This window comes from Seriola dumerili, unplaced genomic scaffold (assembly GCF_002260705.1).
Source record: "Seriola dumerili isolate Sdu_G_001 unplaced genomic scaffold, Sdu_1.0 BDQW01000322.1, whole genome shotgun sequence".
Taxonomy (NCBI): domain Eukaryota; kingdom Metazoa; phylum Chordata; class Actinopteri; order Carangiformes; family Carangidae; genus Seriola; species Seriola dumerili.
Genome location: NW_019174577.1, coordinates 1,890,612 through 1,907,344, shown reverse-complemented (window position 1 = coordinate 1,907,344; position 16,733 = coordinate 1,890,612). Strand labels below are relative to the sequence as shown.

At 40.6% G+C, this 16,733-nt stretch overlaps 2 protein-coding genes across 2 annotated transcripts; both read right to left on the bottom strand.

Annotated features, from left to right (window-relative positions):
• Window positions 1-595: 595 nt before the first annotated feature.
• On the bottom strand, window positions 596-3,710 carry fpgt (fucose-1-phosphate guanylyltransferase). Its single transcript, XM_022759536.1, has 4 exons — window positions 3,564-3,710; window positions 3,264-3,431; window positions 3,018-3,110; window positions 596-2,267 (listed from the first exon to the last, which is right to left on the bottom strand). Exons 1-4 carry the CDS (start codon window positions 3,655-3,657, stop codon window positions 877-879), a joined length of 1,746 nt encoding a protein of 581 aa, XP_022615257.1. The 5' UTR covers window positions 3,658-3,710; the 3' UTR covers window positions 596-876.
• Window positions 3,711-5,692: 1,982 nt separating this feature from the next.
• On the bottom strand, window positions 5,693-15,873 carry acot11 (acyl-CoA thioesterase 11). The gene is made up of 16 exons (XM_022759535.1): window positions 15,673-15,873; window positions 14,086-14,284; window positions 12,688-12,757; window positions 11,803-11,863; window positions 11,611-11,712; window positions 11,362-11,497; window positions 11,104-11,257; window positions 10,701-10,820; window positions 10,375-10,513; window positions 10,188-10,243; window positions 9,306-9,372; window positions 9,116-9,199; window positions 8,606-8,739; window positions 6,987-7,118; window positions 6,665-6,791; window positions 5,693-6,496 (listed from the first exon to the last, which is right to left on the bottom strand). The coding sequence occupies exons 2-16, from the start codon at window positions 14,273-14,275 to the stop codon at window positions 6,296-6,298; spliced, it is 1,773 nt and encodes a 590-aa protein (XP_022615256.1). The 5' UTR covers window positions 14,276-14,284; window positions 15,673-15,873; the 3' UTR covers window positions 5,693-6,295.
• Between the last annotated feature and the right edge of the window lie 860 nt (window positions 15,874-16,733).

Below are 16,733 nucleotides of genomic sequence, written 5' to 3'. Positions count from 1 at the left end.
CAACTGATCTCCCTCCAAATGCAAGCGAGCATGTATCAGTGTGACTGTGTGTGTGTGTGAGTGTGTGTGTGTGTATAAACATACAGTATAAAGGCAAGTAATAATTATCCTACACTGTCCCAGATTACCTGCCAAAGCAATTTCTGTATGATGTAGGTAGAGTCTGGTTAAAGGACCGGGCCTTGAAGCACTTATCATTTCTCTATTGTTTTACTTGCCTAATAATGAACAAGTTCAGTGGTTCCTAAACTTCTTATTTCGTGTCTTATAATAGCAGCATAAGCAGGAGTGAGTCTAACAAGATTAACGATGACTGCAATTAACAATGTTATTCGTTACACCTAACTAAAATGTAAAAATGTAGGCCTGTTAAGAAAGATGGAAAGTGCCTTTTGCCTCCCTCGGGTCTAAGACAATAGACGTGTCTATGTAGAGCAGCATGCCAGGTGCTCTAAATACCAACCATGACTCAAACTGGCTTCTCGTCATCTGCCGACATACCGAAATTACTCATCCCTTTATCTAAAAAAACTTAAACACTGTGATGTGATTGAGGCACAAAGTAAAAGATATTATGACAGATGGGTTTAGGAATTTATCTTATTTTCAAGTAGAAAGCAGAATTTCACGAAATTTCAAGAAATCATGGATCAGTTTTATGAGGCGTGAATAAATCAGATGTCAAACTCAAAAATAAATCAGATCTTCATACTGTCAAAAAGGTCATTGTCCACAGTTCAGATATCATTGGATCCTCCTCCTTGGATCATAAACAACTTTAACAATCAAAGCACAGAAAATATTATCTTGTACTTAAACACTTACATTTGACAACATACATTTTTTAACACATAATCTCAGTTACACGAAGCAGCTCTAACTGTTCAGTCTTCTCTGCGTGATGTCTTTGTGTAGTCTCATCCTGAACCTCAACATCTCCTCCAGTTTCTTACTCTGTAGACTCTCCTGCATAGACATCATCTTAGTGTCTTTGGGCAAGATGAACGTGGAGCCACTTAGGACGGCCTGCAGCATCTCCAGAGACATTGAGAACGAGCTTTGCTGATCAGAGCAAACGGGAAACAGACAAGCGTTCCACAGACTGCAGCCGGGAGAGTCACTGGAGAACCTCAGGATTTCGTTCTCCATCCCCCAGTGGGACAGACACTCTGCCAGGCTGCACTCAAAAAGCTTCAGCCTGTCTATGTGAGCAGGGGCTTCCACACTGTGCTTCAGGTTGTCATTAATCCCAAAGGCGACAGTTACAAACCCGGCTCGGTCCTGGTGGTTCACACACAGTGAATGCATGAAGACTGCGTCAGGCACCGAGAGGCCCGGACTGACCCAGCAGCCGCTGACGATGGAGCCCTTACCTACAGACACACCTGCTCCCAGCCTGGAGTACTCCACCACTGATCCAGCTCCCACAGTGCAACTGGGATCGAGGACGCTGCACATAACGCAGCAGCCGGAGTTTTCATTCATGTGAATGCTGAAGGTAGACGACAGCAGGCCCAGCTCACTCCTCAGTGCCACGTCCTCAGTGAGGTGAAAGAGGTATTCTGACGTGGTTCCAATGTGATAAAACTTGGAGTTGTTGAGGAGAATGACGTTCAAAGGAGTCCCTTGTAGATGATGGAAGATCTTTTGGCGGATTTCAACCAGACCTCTCTCCTCTTTGGTGACATTAGCAGTGTTGCTGGTGTACTCTATTGTGGCTTTGGGGCCCAGTGCTTGAAGAAAGTCTCCATATGCGTCTATCTCACACTGCAAGGGCTCCAACTCTCTCAGCAGATTAAGAAGAGTCTTTACAGTTTCAAAGTCAACATAATAGGTGCTGTCTGTGTAGACAAACTCAGAAAAACAACCACTCTGCCTCTTGCAAACAGCACCACAGTCGTACATATTTTTGATGCTTGGTTTGTGCAGAAAGCGCAGACAGGATCTGTTCTCCATTTCCAAGTGAGATGAGTTTTCACATGAATCCAACACAAACACCCCGTGGGTGGTTCCAATAGACAGTGGGGAGGGGTGGGCCAGAGCTGTAAAGCCAGGTTTATCAAACCAAACATGTTCATCCTCTGCAATACTGTAGAGCTCTATGTCATCTGCACAGGTCACCAGGACACCAGGCTTCATATGAGATGGAAAATCCACATACATGGCCAGTTTGAGCTCCAGCATCTGGTAGAGAGGGTCACCCAGCGGCATGGCGGTGAAGATCTTTCCCAGAGCACTGGCACTGGGCAAACGTTGACTGAACCCCCCTGGAAGAATAAGAGGAGAAAAGGTAAAGCGGGAAACATCACATGTAGTTCATGCTTAACTTTGAAATAACTCGACTCGGGGGGACATTTTACACTCTGCAGTGTTGCCATGTCTTTTTGTTGTTGTTTTTTTTTTTTATGGAAAATTAATAACTCAACAATAGGCACCGAGTGTTCCTGACTGTGTTACTTTGATTTGGACATTTTCATGTGTGAAAATTGTCAAAAAGTGGAGCCAAATGGCAGTGGCAAAAAAATAAATAAAATAAAGACCACAATAATATCCTTACTTTCATTTAGAGAGTAACACTGACTATGGGGCTGCAGTGGCTCCAACAGCTTATGGGTAGTAATGGAGTCAGCAGGACAGGACATCCCTTCATTACAGCTGTTATATTTACATGATCCCTTTTTCTTTCTTTCTTTCTCCCAGATAAGATACATTATGAGATGATTAAAAAAAATTTACTGTCAGAGATTCTGCTATAACATTTACATACTGTGGTAGCAACTGGGGACAATGTTGCAATCAATGAGATGCACTCATTTCTGGCAATATACGTTTTTATACCATTTTTGATTATGACAAAATACCATGATCTGTCAGAACAGTGCTTTTACAGTATACAGGCATGCAATAACAATTCATCCATCTGTCCTTTTTCTGCAGATCGATGTCATGTGAGAGGCGGAGCTTATCCCTGTCTGCTTTGGAAGAAAAATTAAAAAAATACAAGAGAAATCTCAAACCTGCATGGATCAGGATGACTCTCTGTCTGCCCAGAGCCTTCCCATAGATGTCATCCAGCTGCTGCAGTGCACACAGAGTGGAGCCCCCATTCCCTTAAATACAATAGGTCATATTGTTATTATCATTATTTATAATAACTATAATAATTTTGGTGAGGATGATGTAGTGCTTCGTTGATCCCTCTCAGTCACATCCAGAGGTGTGTGAAATGAAACTGGAGAGTGTTGTCTGATTCACTCACTCACCTATTTTAGATCCAGGAGGATCTGAGAAGACCTTGTAGTGAATCCCGAGGGGGAGCTCTTTTCTGTCGACTTTCTCTCTGAGCTGCAGCTCATAAGCTTCTCTCTGGCCCTCATCCACAGCGGTCACAACCACCACGTCCCAAAACTCCCCACCCTCCACCTCCCGACCTTCACACATGGACAAGAAGAGGAAAAAGGAGCCAGTTGAGACACACCAGCTTGGCACGGAGGATTCAATATTAAGACAGGATGACTTTTAGCTCAATATTGACACTGATCAGAGCCAAAAACAAAACTCACCGCGCAGAGAGTTAAATTTTCTGAGCTTTTCTCTGGTGGCAAGTTGCAGTTTCCGGACACATTCTTGGCTCATACTGTCGCTTCCAGTGTCCATTAAATATGTTCACTATAATGTCAAACAAGTAACGCGGTTGTATGAGACCTTTCTCTCTCTCTCTCTATCTCTCTCTCTCATATATCCGGGTTCAGTCACGTGGTTGCATGTGTGCAACGTGGGCGGGGAGTGAGCGCAGCATGTGGTAAGTGCCAAAACCACAGACTGTATGGGTGAAAAGCCATAACCTGTGCAAGGTTTACGGACCAAAAATAAATTTAAAAAATGACAGCTATACTCTATATTATGAAATCAATCTTCTTCAACGTTTGTGATGAGTCGAGTCTATTCTATTATTATTATTATTATTATTATTATTATTATTATAGATTATTTTGAGTCTATTTTGAGAGTTGATATGTTATTTTATATATTTTTATCTTTTACTGTTGTATATTTAGTCATATTCCGCATTCATGTTATTATTATTTTTGCAGAAGGCCTCCAATATAAAGACGTATCACAGTCTTGCATCTGTTCAATTAAGAGGAAAACAACACTTGACCTAGAAAATCAGATTAGAACCTAACCATGAAATATTATGTAAAATGTTCATATGTTATACAAACATTTGAAATGTTTTTTTTATTTTATTCCACTTTTAGCTTGAAAAGAGTCAAATCTAAATACTGAATATTGAATCTATGGAAATATGAGAATCTGTTTTAAAACCCCATGAAGTGTCATTTGTGTCTAATTGTTGAATGTAAACTCCTCCTCAGGTCCCAAATGTATTTCACATAAACCACATTTCTGGCGCTGTGTTTTAGAAAAACACATCCTACAGTTCCCAGATCTCCATGACAACAATATAAGGATATATCTAGGGAGTGAAGGGTTTCCAAAAACACCTCTCAGTGGTACTAACAGGGAGACTAAGCCATGCCTTCATCAACACTGCTCTTTAACGAGAAATGTATCAATCTCAATTTTGCATGTATTTCTTCTACAGTGATTGGAAGAGAACATCACAAACTAATTTTTTCCAACATGCATTATACTGTTCCTTATAGTTAGGTGCGGTTTTTCAAATGCTTGACAGTAATATATTAAAGATAGAAAGAGATAATTTTCTGCGCATTAAAGCTCTAGCACCTACTGCTTTGATGCAGAATTTTTTTTTATTTCATTTTCGTATTTACTGAGGCATCTCAGGACTGCACTGCTTTGGTTTAGTAATGGTGCTATTCTGGTGCAGTCAGGGCAAAGATTTCTGCCACCTCCAACCACACTGTGTATCCACTAATCTTGAGGCCCATATAGTCAAAGCTCCATCAACAAGCCTGCCTCGCAGCATGACAGCCAACAGGTTGCAGGCGGAGGGACGATGAGGAGGAGGAAGAGGAGAATGGCTTGAGTGTGGGCACTGAAGACAGCCCTCAGGTGGCAGCTTGCCTCACTGACTGAGGCGAGAATAGCACACATCAGACGCTGTTCAGTGACCTGCAGAGCAGTGTGAACTGGCAGGGAGCGTGCTGAGCTGCAGGCCAAACCACACAAGACACTCATTCAGCGATGCTTCGGGTATATTTATTTTACAGGATTACTGACTGGCATGTGTCTGACAGTATTTCATCATTTTATCTGAAATATCACACTATACTGACGACTTCACGCTTCTTTTTTATTTATTTATATTATCATTCCAGATGATACAGATGAGATTTTATGTTATCTTACATGCTCTTGTTCTCCTTGTGTTGCTGTCCAGGAAGCAGTGTGACCAAAACAGGATGATCATGGAACAAACACAATACCTGGAAAGCATGCAGAGCTACTGACTCCTATAAGCCCTAGTCAGAGGCAGCCAGAGGAGACATGACGGTTTCACTGAAGACTCCATCCTACTCCTCTGCTGGCCTTGTGCACCTATTGCAACACCAACATCACAAGTTACAGCTGGATACAACTGCAAGCTGTGTTTTTCTGTCTTTCTTTTTTTTATTGTTTATAAAAAATGGTTTAGGAATGGAAGGAATGCGGGGGGAGGGAGGTGAACACCAAACCAACAGCTCATATGAGCATAGTCCACTGGTCGAATGCGTTTATTGTGTCAGTTAAATCAAGACAGCTTGTCATGTCAGATACTTGGCCATTGAATGTCCACATATTATACAATCAGTGGAAGTACACTGCTCCACAACTATACATCGGTGTCTCAAAATAAAACAGAATCATTATACACTAAATGTATGAACATCTTAACTTACTTTTATTTTAATGTTTAATCAAATAGTCTAAAAACTTTTTTCAAGGAGGTAGAAAATGAGCTATAACAAAAGAAGCTGATCCAAACATTTCTTAGTCTGCTTAGACTGGATTTATACTCATTATTTTGTGCCTGAACAAGTCATTTAAAACAAGATAATAGATTGGTGAGGTTGTGTTAAATACATAAAACTATGCACCAAAATATGCTTCATTGACCTATAAATTAGTATTGCACAGAAGGTTTTCCATAATATATTGACTTGACTATAAAACTTGAGGCTTTAGATTCAAGAGAGACTCAGAAACATTGTGCACTCTTGATTCATACCTATTAGTCTTTTTCAAGAAAAAATCAGCAAGTTCAAATATACAACAGAAACTACAAATCCATAGCCAAGACGTTTGTAATCTCAGAGTGGCACTAATGCTACTGTTCCTCTTGTAGGGAGACTGTGGTATCACTGTTGTGTCGCAGTGCAGAGGGCGGCAGAGCGGCCGGGCTGTCCTTGTTGGCCTCCAGAAAGTGGCTACAGGCGGAGAAGGCGCTGTAAAAGCTGGACGAGAGGCCAGCGATGTCTGTGGAGATGTAGGGGAGGACACCCGGTGTGGCCTGGTTGTAGTAGGTGATCTGAAACAAAAAACAAAGGTCAGCTGTGGTGCAGTAAACCTTTACAACTTGCAATTACCTTTTGCTCTTGTGTTGCAGTTGTGTTGTTTTAAGCTACAACGTGCGGTGCTGTCATGTGACAATAGCAAGCGTGCATGCTGAGCTGAGTGACCCTCTCATTTGGCCAACCTTGGTGACAGAGCTGGACTCTTCCCAGATTGTGAAGCCAGCACAGAGCACCTCTCCCCTGGTGTAGTCCTCAGTGGGAGGGTGAGTGGGCAAAGTGACGGAGCGCAGAGCGATCAGATATGGGTCTCTGAGAGGGACAAAAGAGGATAGCATCATGAGACTTTATGAAAGAGCGAGCAGGAGGCAGTAAGGCAATAACACTGGTTGCATAAAAAGATCATATATAAAGGTAGAGTAGGAAATCAAGAATGAAGAAAGCGGTGAAGTAACAAAAAATAAAAAAGTGAAATGACACAAGTGTTTATGTTGTATATTGCAACACCTGGCATCGCACGGCTTCCTCCGAGATGCCAGTAAGATAAAGTCCTGGCCTTTGCGCCCTTTACTGACAGGGGGTGTGGCGACACGATAAAGGGTGTCCTCCTCGTCCACCTGGATGATCACCTCACACTCCCTGCAGTTGACACACATAACCAGCATCAGCAATGAGCTTTAAGTCTCACACTCTTGTCATTATATCTTTTATCGTTACAATAGAGCTGAGGCAGGGCCGTCTCCAGACCCATTGGTGTCCTCGGTGAGACATCTGACCTTTTTCATTTGAATATTTTATGACAATTATAATAATTTCTAATACTTGATTTTTTTTTCAAATGTAACTTTATTCAACTTCTGTTCTGTGTCTCTTCTGCATCATCTGTCAGTTTCTATCTTTACATGGACACTCGTCCCTGTTATGGATTATCCTGGTTTAACCACATTCAGGATCTGATATAGGGCAGAACCTGATTATTCACATCTCTGCATGATTCTAACATTATCAGCTTACTGTTCATCAGTGGCTTTGATGCCTTCACATTAAAGACAGTCTTTATAATGTAAATTTTAGCAGTGAGGAGCAGGTGTTATTAATATAAGACTTTCACTTCAACTGTTAAACCTGCCGACTCACTGGCTACATGACTCGAGCTGAGGACACACCTGGACAGCTACAGTGGATCATAATATAATGTTTGTATGGATCATGAGTAACCCGGTTACTGTGAAACTTAAACAGCCGTGTGAGCAAATGAACCATGGGGTTGGAAAATCTCAGGAAAAACAAGCAAGTTGTGCAAGAGTCAGCCCCCAGCAGAGTGGCCTTCAACAGGCTGTCTCAGTATCAGGTGTTCAGTGCAGTGTGTGAGCACTGGGTTTTTTTTCGGGGGGGGGGGGACTGGATGTCAATGACAGACTTTTAAAAGTAGATCAGGGGCAATTACGAAATATTTCCTTCTCCTCTTTGGCTGCCCTCCAGCTGGTGGCACCCTAAATGGTGGCCTCTGCCTAAAGCCGGCCCTGACCTGAGGAATTAAAGGGATAAGTCTGGTGATATTTATTTCCTCTTTTGTCAACAAATTCTGTAAAAAGTTAAGGCTAAATAATTTATCCAAAAATTAGGAGTAATGCACCGACCATTGCACAGGTTGACATGCTCATTTATTACCATGAATATAAGCACTGTAACATATTTTGATTCTATCTGATATACATTATCCTGCTAACTTAATATTCACTAATGGCATATTAATCCGCAGCTGAAACTAGTCCTCAATAAATGTCCCATTCCCTCCTGTACGAGTTAAGTTTGCTAAAAAACTACAATTCCCGGGATATTACTGAGCCTTTTTAGAAAGAATTACACTATATATTTGTGAGGTGTTTTAAACCATTTCTGTTTTTAAGAGGAAACAAATGGACCTAGTACTGAGAGCCACAGAGGAGGGAAGACAGAAGGTAGTGACAGATAAATGCAACGTTGGTTTTGGTCTTTTTATGTGATTTGTTGACAGTAAGAAAAATATAGATTAACACCAGGCTTATCCTTTAAGCTCTTTCTGCTGTTGCTGTTGACTGTAAGTTGCCCTGCGTCAGATGATGCAAAATGTACATGTTACTGACTCATAATGTCGGTCCCACTCTTTTCTCCTCCTCAGGTCTGACAGAAGGTGGAAAGTCTGCTCTGCTGCGACACTGACGTGCATCTCCACCTTGAAACACAGCATGTGGTTTTCCTCCAGTGTGTACAATCTAACCTGAGGAATAGAGCACATCCACAAAGAGGCGGTGGGGTCAGCGTTTACATCTGGGACTCGCTCCAGTTATAAAATATGCACACGTCAGGTATATTGTTGTCAAAACTGCCACATTAATTGGTGGCTGCATGACAAATTATAAATGTGGTATTCGTACATCTTTGGAGAATGACCTTTTTCCAAGTCTTGTCAGCTTCAGGTAACATTTTCTGACTTATTCTGCATTACTTAATTAAAGCTACACGAGCACAGCATTTTGAGCACAGCCATTGTGACTGTGCATTTTCTAGTCCAAAATAATATAGATCAGAATTCATGGTGGAGTCACAACAGCTGTTACTATTTAACAAGCCATATCCTGGACAGTAATACTGACCTTATTTTTCTCAGAGGTTAATACCCAGTTGTTTCTGGTATCCATTAGTTTCAGTGCTGATACATTGTTGTAGCTCAAGTACATCTGAAAAAACAAAGCACTCTCTGAACTCATATGCCTGAATACAGTGGCAATATCTGGGCAGCTTTACTAAGCGTGTGTGCCTCTGTATTTCTAGAAATTACAATACCTGGTTACTTGAATCCCAGGGTACAGACAAGGGCACTTCAGTTTGCTTGCAGGAGATAATGTATTTCCTGTAAACATGAAGGGCAGCAATGACGTACATACAACAAAAAAAGAAAAAAGAAAGACCAAGAACCTGACCAATATCTACCTTTTTATTCTAGCTACAGCATGATCCCACACATTTGGTTATCTAATAGTGGAATAAAGATTATACTGGAGGGAGAGTGTTTTTCAGTTGAACAATGAACTTATTATGCCTGACAGACTCTGCACCAAAGTCTGCTCAGCTGTGATGTGCTGTTCTGCCAAGTCATGTGCTACTGCAGAGTAGTGTAAACAATGGATTCTGTTGCACGACACTGGACAAACTAAGTATTGATGACACTGTGTATGTATTATTTTCATTGCCTTATACTCTATCATATACCACAATAGTTTAGTTTTAGCATAAGTATGTATTTCTTCCATTTATTTGTTGCTTTTGTAATGTTCATTATGCAGACATTGTTTCTTTGTGATGTACTATTGGTATTACAGTATTTTGAGTTAGACCTGAAGGTGTGCACTTATCCAGATGGTTGTGGCCACACTTATTGGAGGGACTATTGCAGTTAGATTTATTATCTATTGGCTCAAACCATACTTTTCCTAATGAAATAAAAGAAGAACTTTTAAAAGGAGCCATCTTTCAGGAGACAAAAACATATTTAATGCATCTGAGCCAACAATTATAGTGACAACATTATACATATCTGGAATAATCCAATGTAAATTGTCTCTCTCTCTCTCTCTCTCTCTTTCTTTCTCTCTCACTCTCACTCTCTCACTCTCTCACTCTCTCTACAAAGAACAAATTGTGTTGGTTTAAAATGGAGATACTAACCTATCAAGCCGAATCTTCTTTCTTGCAATGGCTTCTTGATAACGCCTTTTTCCATCCTGTGAAAGATGTGAGAACAAAACTCAGAACACAATGATGCTTATTATGTGAACTACTTCTATTTTAGCTCTACACTGTATGTACATTACAGTCTCTCCAAGTCAGCAACAGCACACATAGAAAAACTCACCACAGGCTCAGGTCGTATCCGTGGCAGCGTGCGTGGTTTCCTGTCGCTGTCCAGCACCTCAAAGGTCATAAAAGCACTATTTATATGGCGCAGAGGTTCTCCGCCCTGGTAGGCCTCAGCACATACTCCCACCTCCATGCTAGAGCGCACCATGTATGCAGGCAAATGGGTTCACAAAAAGACATGGATACACAGAGATATACAATAAAAGCACACACTGTAAATGTTTAAGTCACAGAGTTACATTGCAAACATGTATCAGATGATACATGATACAGGTATTTGCCATTCACGTTATAAGAATTCATTATTATGTGTAGACTCACCTGTGCTTGAAAGCATTATTAACAATGGCTTTCAGTACCAGTCGATCACCAATGTGAGACGGGCCACGAAAATGGAACATGTCTATGGTCCTCAAAGTTGGGTGTGCATTACACAAGCGACTAGATCAAAATGTAGAGAGAAAACATGAAGGTGTTTGTTCTTTGTCTTGTTTGTTTTTTACAAATTGCCTCTCGGCAAACTAAAGGAATAATTTCTTATCTTTTGAAAACTCACTCATTCATTTTCTTGCTGAGAGTTAGATGAGAGGATCTATACTACTCTCTTATCACTGTGGTAAATATGCAGCCGGTTAGCTTAGCTTAGTTTAGCATAAAGACTGGAAGTAGGTGGAAACAGGCTCTGTTAACTGCTAACTGTGAACATTAAATATTCGGTGAATACCTTGCTGCAATCGTAGCCACATTCTCCATCCAGGCCATGATCTGGCCCCCAAAAGTGCTGACTTGGTGATTGGCATGTGGGGGTAACACCAGCTCTACACTCTCCACTCTTGTCCGCTCCGCTGGCACAGCTTCCTGATACTCCTGGCATTCTCCTGGTGAGAGTGCCAGAACAAGGAGCCTTAATCAATCAGATTTTAAATGGCACAGACGTCTGACCAAGTGCTGTGCTATAAACCCTTGTGTCTACAGGCTGTACCCAATTGAGCTGTGCTGCTGCTCAGTAGATCTGTAATGATCTCAGCGTGGATGAGCCTCATCCTCCTCCGCTCTGCTGCCAGGCTGTACTCCATCTGCTCCATTTGTGTGCGAGGAACTGCCTGCTTCAGCTGTACCTGTGTACACATAAAACACACACACACACACACACACACACAAACACCCAGGGGATGCTGAACAACTCCTCGAAAATGCCCTTATGTCCATATTCTGATTTTTGCCTCTTTACCTTTCCAGCTTCTGTTCGCCTAGCAACAAAGGTGGCGAAGGCATGGCAAACCTTCCACTGCCTGTCGGTGTAAAGGTCTTCACAGGTCACTATTATGCCCACCTGAAAAGAAAAGAATCACAATATTCATTTCATCTTTCAAAAATCCCATGTATATTCACTATCCTAAAATCAAAAACTACTTCCACCGACCTCCATACTGGATGTGAAGGCTCTGTTGACCTTTGCAATGATGTTGACAACATTTCCCACCCTGAAGCACAGACACAGATTCTTCTCTTTACTATCAACATGTGATTATACTGTAAAGTAACACAAGCTCTACTGAGAGACATAATGTTCAGTCAACATCAAGCGAATTTGGTCATCAGTGTTTTCATTTTGCTGCCTGTAACTGAAGAGATGTGAGTAACAAACATTTCAATTTAGTAGCTAGCATTATTTGAAGAAGCATCAAAGTACAGAATCTATTTATTGATTAATTTATCAAATAATGCATTTACTTAAAGGAGCTGTTTGTGAGTTTTGCTATTGCTACATAGCCAAAATTAGCATTAAGATTTTTTTACTTACTACTCTTGCCCCGAGCTTCAGCCATTGTTGCATTGTTGCAAGACGGGCTGGCCAGACCAGAGCTAGATGGTTAGCATGCTAACTACAGTAATTTAAAAGAAGCAATGGAAATAGAAGCAAAACGAGATGGTTGCATTCCACCACTGGGGATAGCTCTTGGCTAGTAAAGGAATGAAGTTTGATGCTGAACTCACATCATCTCTACTAGACTGGTAAGTAAACACCTGTTAATGCTAACGTTAGCTATGTAGCGAACTTACAAATAGCTCCTTTAACCAACGTGGTTTCTTATAAAATCTATAATTTTAATAAATCCATCTTGGTTTTGCTAACACCAGTGTCAATGTTTTGTGCCTTCAAGCTTTTTTATTTTCTTGTCTGAGAACAGCATGTGTCCCTTTTTGTTCTCCCACATTGTCAGTGCATGCAATCTGTTCTGTCCCTGCGAACAATTCTCAGGTGGAGATACACCTTTTCAGAGCAGCATTAAGGTTAATACCTTACCCTATGGTGTGTTCAAAATGGATGTCGTCCACAGAGGCAGTGATACAGGAACAACCTGCGTGTCTCTCAGCTGGGAGAGGAGAGATTACACAAATATTTAGTGCAGCACAAAGCCACAAAGTATCTGCAGCTCAGGCACATTTAAAGCTTATGATCTGTAAATATGTGCAACTATAAAGGCACACACAATAAATGCATCGCACAGAAAGACTTCAGACCTGTTTGGAATTTAAATGCATTTCATTCTATACTGCTGCAGCAGAATATATTAATGCCTGAACATGATCTATTGCTGTGTCTGTTGTCATTATTATAAAAATGATTCTGTATGAATGTAGTTTCAAAATTAATTCTTGACCTTGAGCAGCTGTTTGACCAAAAAAAAAAATCTCAGCAACTATTTGTCACATTCAGGGCTGTTTTAAAAAGACCCGTAAAGAAGATCATTACATGTCTAAGACTAAAGCAGGTAAACAACTGTAATAACTTGACACATATAACAAAAAACATCAAGTGCTTAGGTGCATTTTAAATGTTCTAAAGATGCATTTTTGAAGAGCATTCCAACTGAATATGTTAAAACACACATAAAACCACACACACGCGCACGCGCACACGCACGCACACGCACACGCACACGCACACACACACACACACTCATACGTGTGTTTATTGACCCGAATGTTCAGTATAGAAATGTCACACCACTCAAGTGACCTGGATTTTAGGTCCTGGGTGCAGGGCACCAACACAACCAACAGTATTGGTTGATGGGAAGTCAATGGGTGAGGATATTCTGGTTTTTGCCCTAGAGAGTAAAGAGTCCTTGTTGGGGTGACCCTCTCTTATTATCACTGTTGACTCAGGTGCACTTGAGCAAAGCAGTTGACTTGTAGTTGGACTGGATGACTTCTAGGTTTGCATATGTGAATATGTGATGGAAAAAAAGAACCCAGTCTGGATCAATAGAAAGAAAGGTTAAAAACTGTCTGTGAAAGATGCACCAAAATATCATCATCACATACAAGCACTCCTGCAGACTAAAACTTAATCCGGCAGGAAAGATACAAGACTGAGCAGCATTTTCTATTAAAATAAAAATGACTCTTTGATTTCATTTATTCTCTAAGCTCACTATGAAAATACTAAAATGATGATGGAAGATTCTTGGTTACCGGCACAACAATGATGCATGTTCACTGGTGCATGAACATGTTTAAGACTTTATGGTGTCCTGTAGTGAGCAGCTGGGATACTGTATCATGAGTGCAGTGAAGCTGAGATGTAAGAAAACTAATGAGACTTTATCAGTGTTTGTTGCACAAGTTGTCTTTTGCTATATCATTTCTTAAATGCTTAAATTGTAAAAATGAGAGATTTTTTTTAATCTTTTCCTACCAGATAAACAGGCTGTGGAGTCCATCCACTTCAGCAGCTGTCCAACACTCAGCTCCCCACAGTGGTTGGCATGGCAGGGTAGCACAATCTGACTCATCTTCACCTCAGTGGGATTTCTGTACGCTTCCTCGCTCTCCTGAATGAACAGAAGGTCAGGCATGGTGTAGACATCTTCTACCTCTGATGTCATAACTCACAACTGCACAGATGGGGAACAGAGAAAAATTAGTTACAGCAGAACCAAGACTTTGTTCATTTTAATTATCACTCTCACGTGATGAAATAAAGTCTGTGATCCAAATATAAACAAAACCGTTGCCACATCACCCAGATTTAAAACATATGATATGATCACAATCAGCATTACTTTTAAACTGACTGGCAAGTCTTTTAATACACTGTCTCGACTATACCTAACATCTTAAATGAGTTTTCTGTTGTTTTCAGAATCCTAGAGAAAAACAGGGGTCTCAGTTTTCTGAGTCGTCTGCATAACTCCCTCAAATCTGAAATATGTGCAGAGGTTAAAACACCTGCTGCAAGTTCTCCAGATAACTCAAACCTGCTTTGTGGGCTTTGTGGAACAAGTCCCAGACCACCATTTATAAAACAACTTTTTTTTGAAAACTTAATAATTTGATCCTCCGATTATAACATCAATAAGTATAATCACTTAAAAACATCAAGATAATTCTATAATAATTATGCAGTATTAGTGGCTTTGTCCATATCTTCTACCAGTATGTGGTGCTCACCAAATAAATAGTAAAAAAAAATCCCTAGTTAAGCATCGAATAAGGCATTTTTGTTCGAATATTTAAATGAAAGTCAGAGCTGTCTGACATTCACTCAGTGATATTTTCATCTGACACAAATAATCCATTATGGTGATTAAAGGGGCTGCAACATAAAAAAAAAAGAAAGTGTTGAGTTAGAAGCACCTCACTCAAAAGACAGATAACTGTAATGCCAATACCCGTAGACTTCCTTCACTACTAAATCTGAAAACTGCACAGTCAGTCTGATCCAGTGCTGCAACAAAAGACGCTTTAAATAATCTGCACGTCTGAGGAATTGCTCAACATTTCTCCCCTAAGTCAAGGATCAGGAAAAACTTGAAATACCTATTTATGTATTTAGGGCATTTTTAAGGTGCTGCTCCTCAACTATGAGTAATTCAGATTTAAATACAGTCTTTTAAAAACTGCAGGCTGAGGCTTGTCTTTCTGGAGTTGTGGACAAAAATTATTTTAAGACACACACAAACTATATCAAGGCATGCCGCTGAATGAGGTGTTCGTGGAAACTATTTGTTGGGATTGAAGCGTTTGACCATAACTTCTGCTCCAGTGGGACGCGCGTGTAGTGGTCACCTGTCTCTCCTGTAACCGATGACAGGCGTTGAAGTGACCTTTAAATAAACTTCGGGAGAAATTACACATACCACAATATATACAATATGCTGCAACTCGCAAAAGCAGCCGGGAAATGTCAGGCGGACAATGCCCGCTATTTATTCCACAAAACAAATCGTCACGAGTAAACACGCCAACATATTTCAAAGTAAAACAACATAAAACGCCTTACCCCAAGTTTATGCTGAAGGTGAAGTCGAGGTAAAGTCTAGAGTTGCCACTGAGCGTCGGCTACAAAATATTAACACCGGCTGACGAAGAGCAGCTGAACCCCCTTTCATTTCACCCCTTCCTCAACAACACAACTTTATAAACACACGCACACGCACACAAACACACTCGACAGCTTTACTAAAAGAATTTCACCGCTGGAGGGTGGGAGAGGGAGGAAGGGAGAGAGACCATACCCTGTAGTGGTTACAGTTATGTCCACATTTTTAAGGTGGAACTGAAGTCACCTCATACTCTCCTATGTTATAAACAATGTTTGAGTGTGGACCATCTTGTCTGTACACGTATTTAAATTAAACAAAAACTCTTTGAAATTTCATGGAACGAACAGTAAAGTGTTTGTGGTGTTTAATTTGGCCTATTCTTTTATTTATTTTAACATGCTTCGATATATAGACGCATTTTTAATCTCCCTCATTCTCAAGCGACCGTTGAAAAGCTAATTAAACCCTTGAAATTTTATTTTTAATCTAATGTGGCCAGGGACAAAGGCAGTAAAAGGTTTGACGAGTCAAAAATGCCTGAATTTATCTAATAAATTGAATACTTCTAGTTAAATAATTCAAATAGAAAGTCAAAAAAAGAGAAAAGCTTTAAACTCTCCCTGTAACCTCAAAACAGCTGCTAAAAAGTATAGATAAAAAGGAGAGAAAAGCTCTTCAGGGCCCCATATTTTGGAGATGATGGAGGTTATTTTTTATTAGAAATATTTCTTAGATTCTAAATAATTCCTTGTTAAAAGTATTTAGGAAAGAAAAAAAGAAACTCCAGTTAATCACCAGAATAGTTAATTTAGGCTACATGGCACAGAAAGAAGCCAAAGAGACAGCCACAGGGGAACTAATTTCTTCATTAAATTAAGCTCACTGATATCGCAGCTATCAACGTCAAAACAGCAAACTGAAAGCACCAGAAGGCAGACCTTAAGGCGAATGGCACGCTCTCATTGGCTGTCGGGGGCATCAGTCAGGCCTGGACCCACCTCTTCCCCCCCGGACCAGG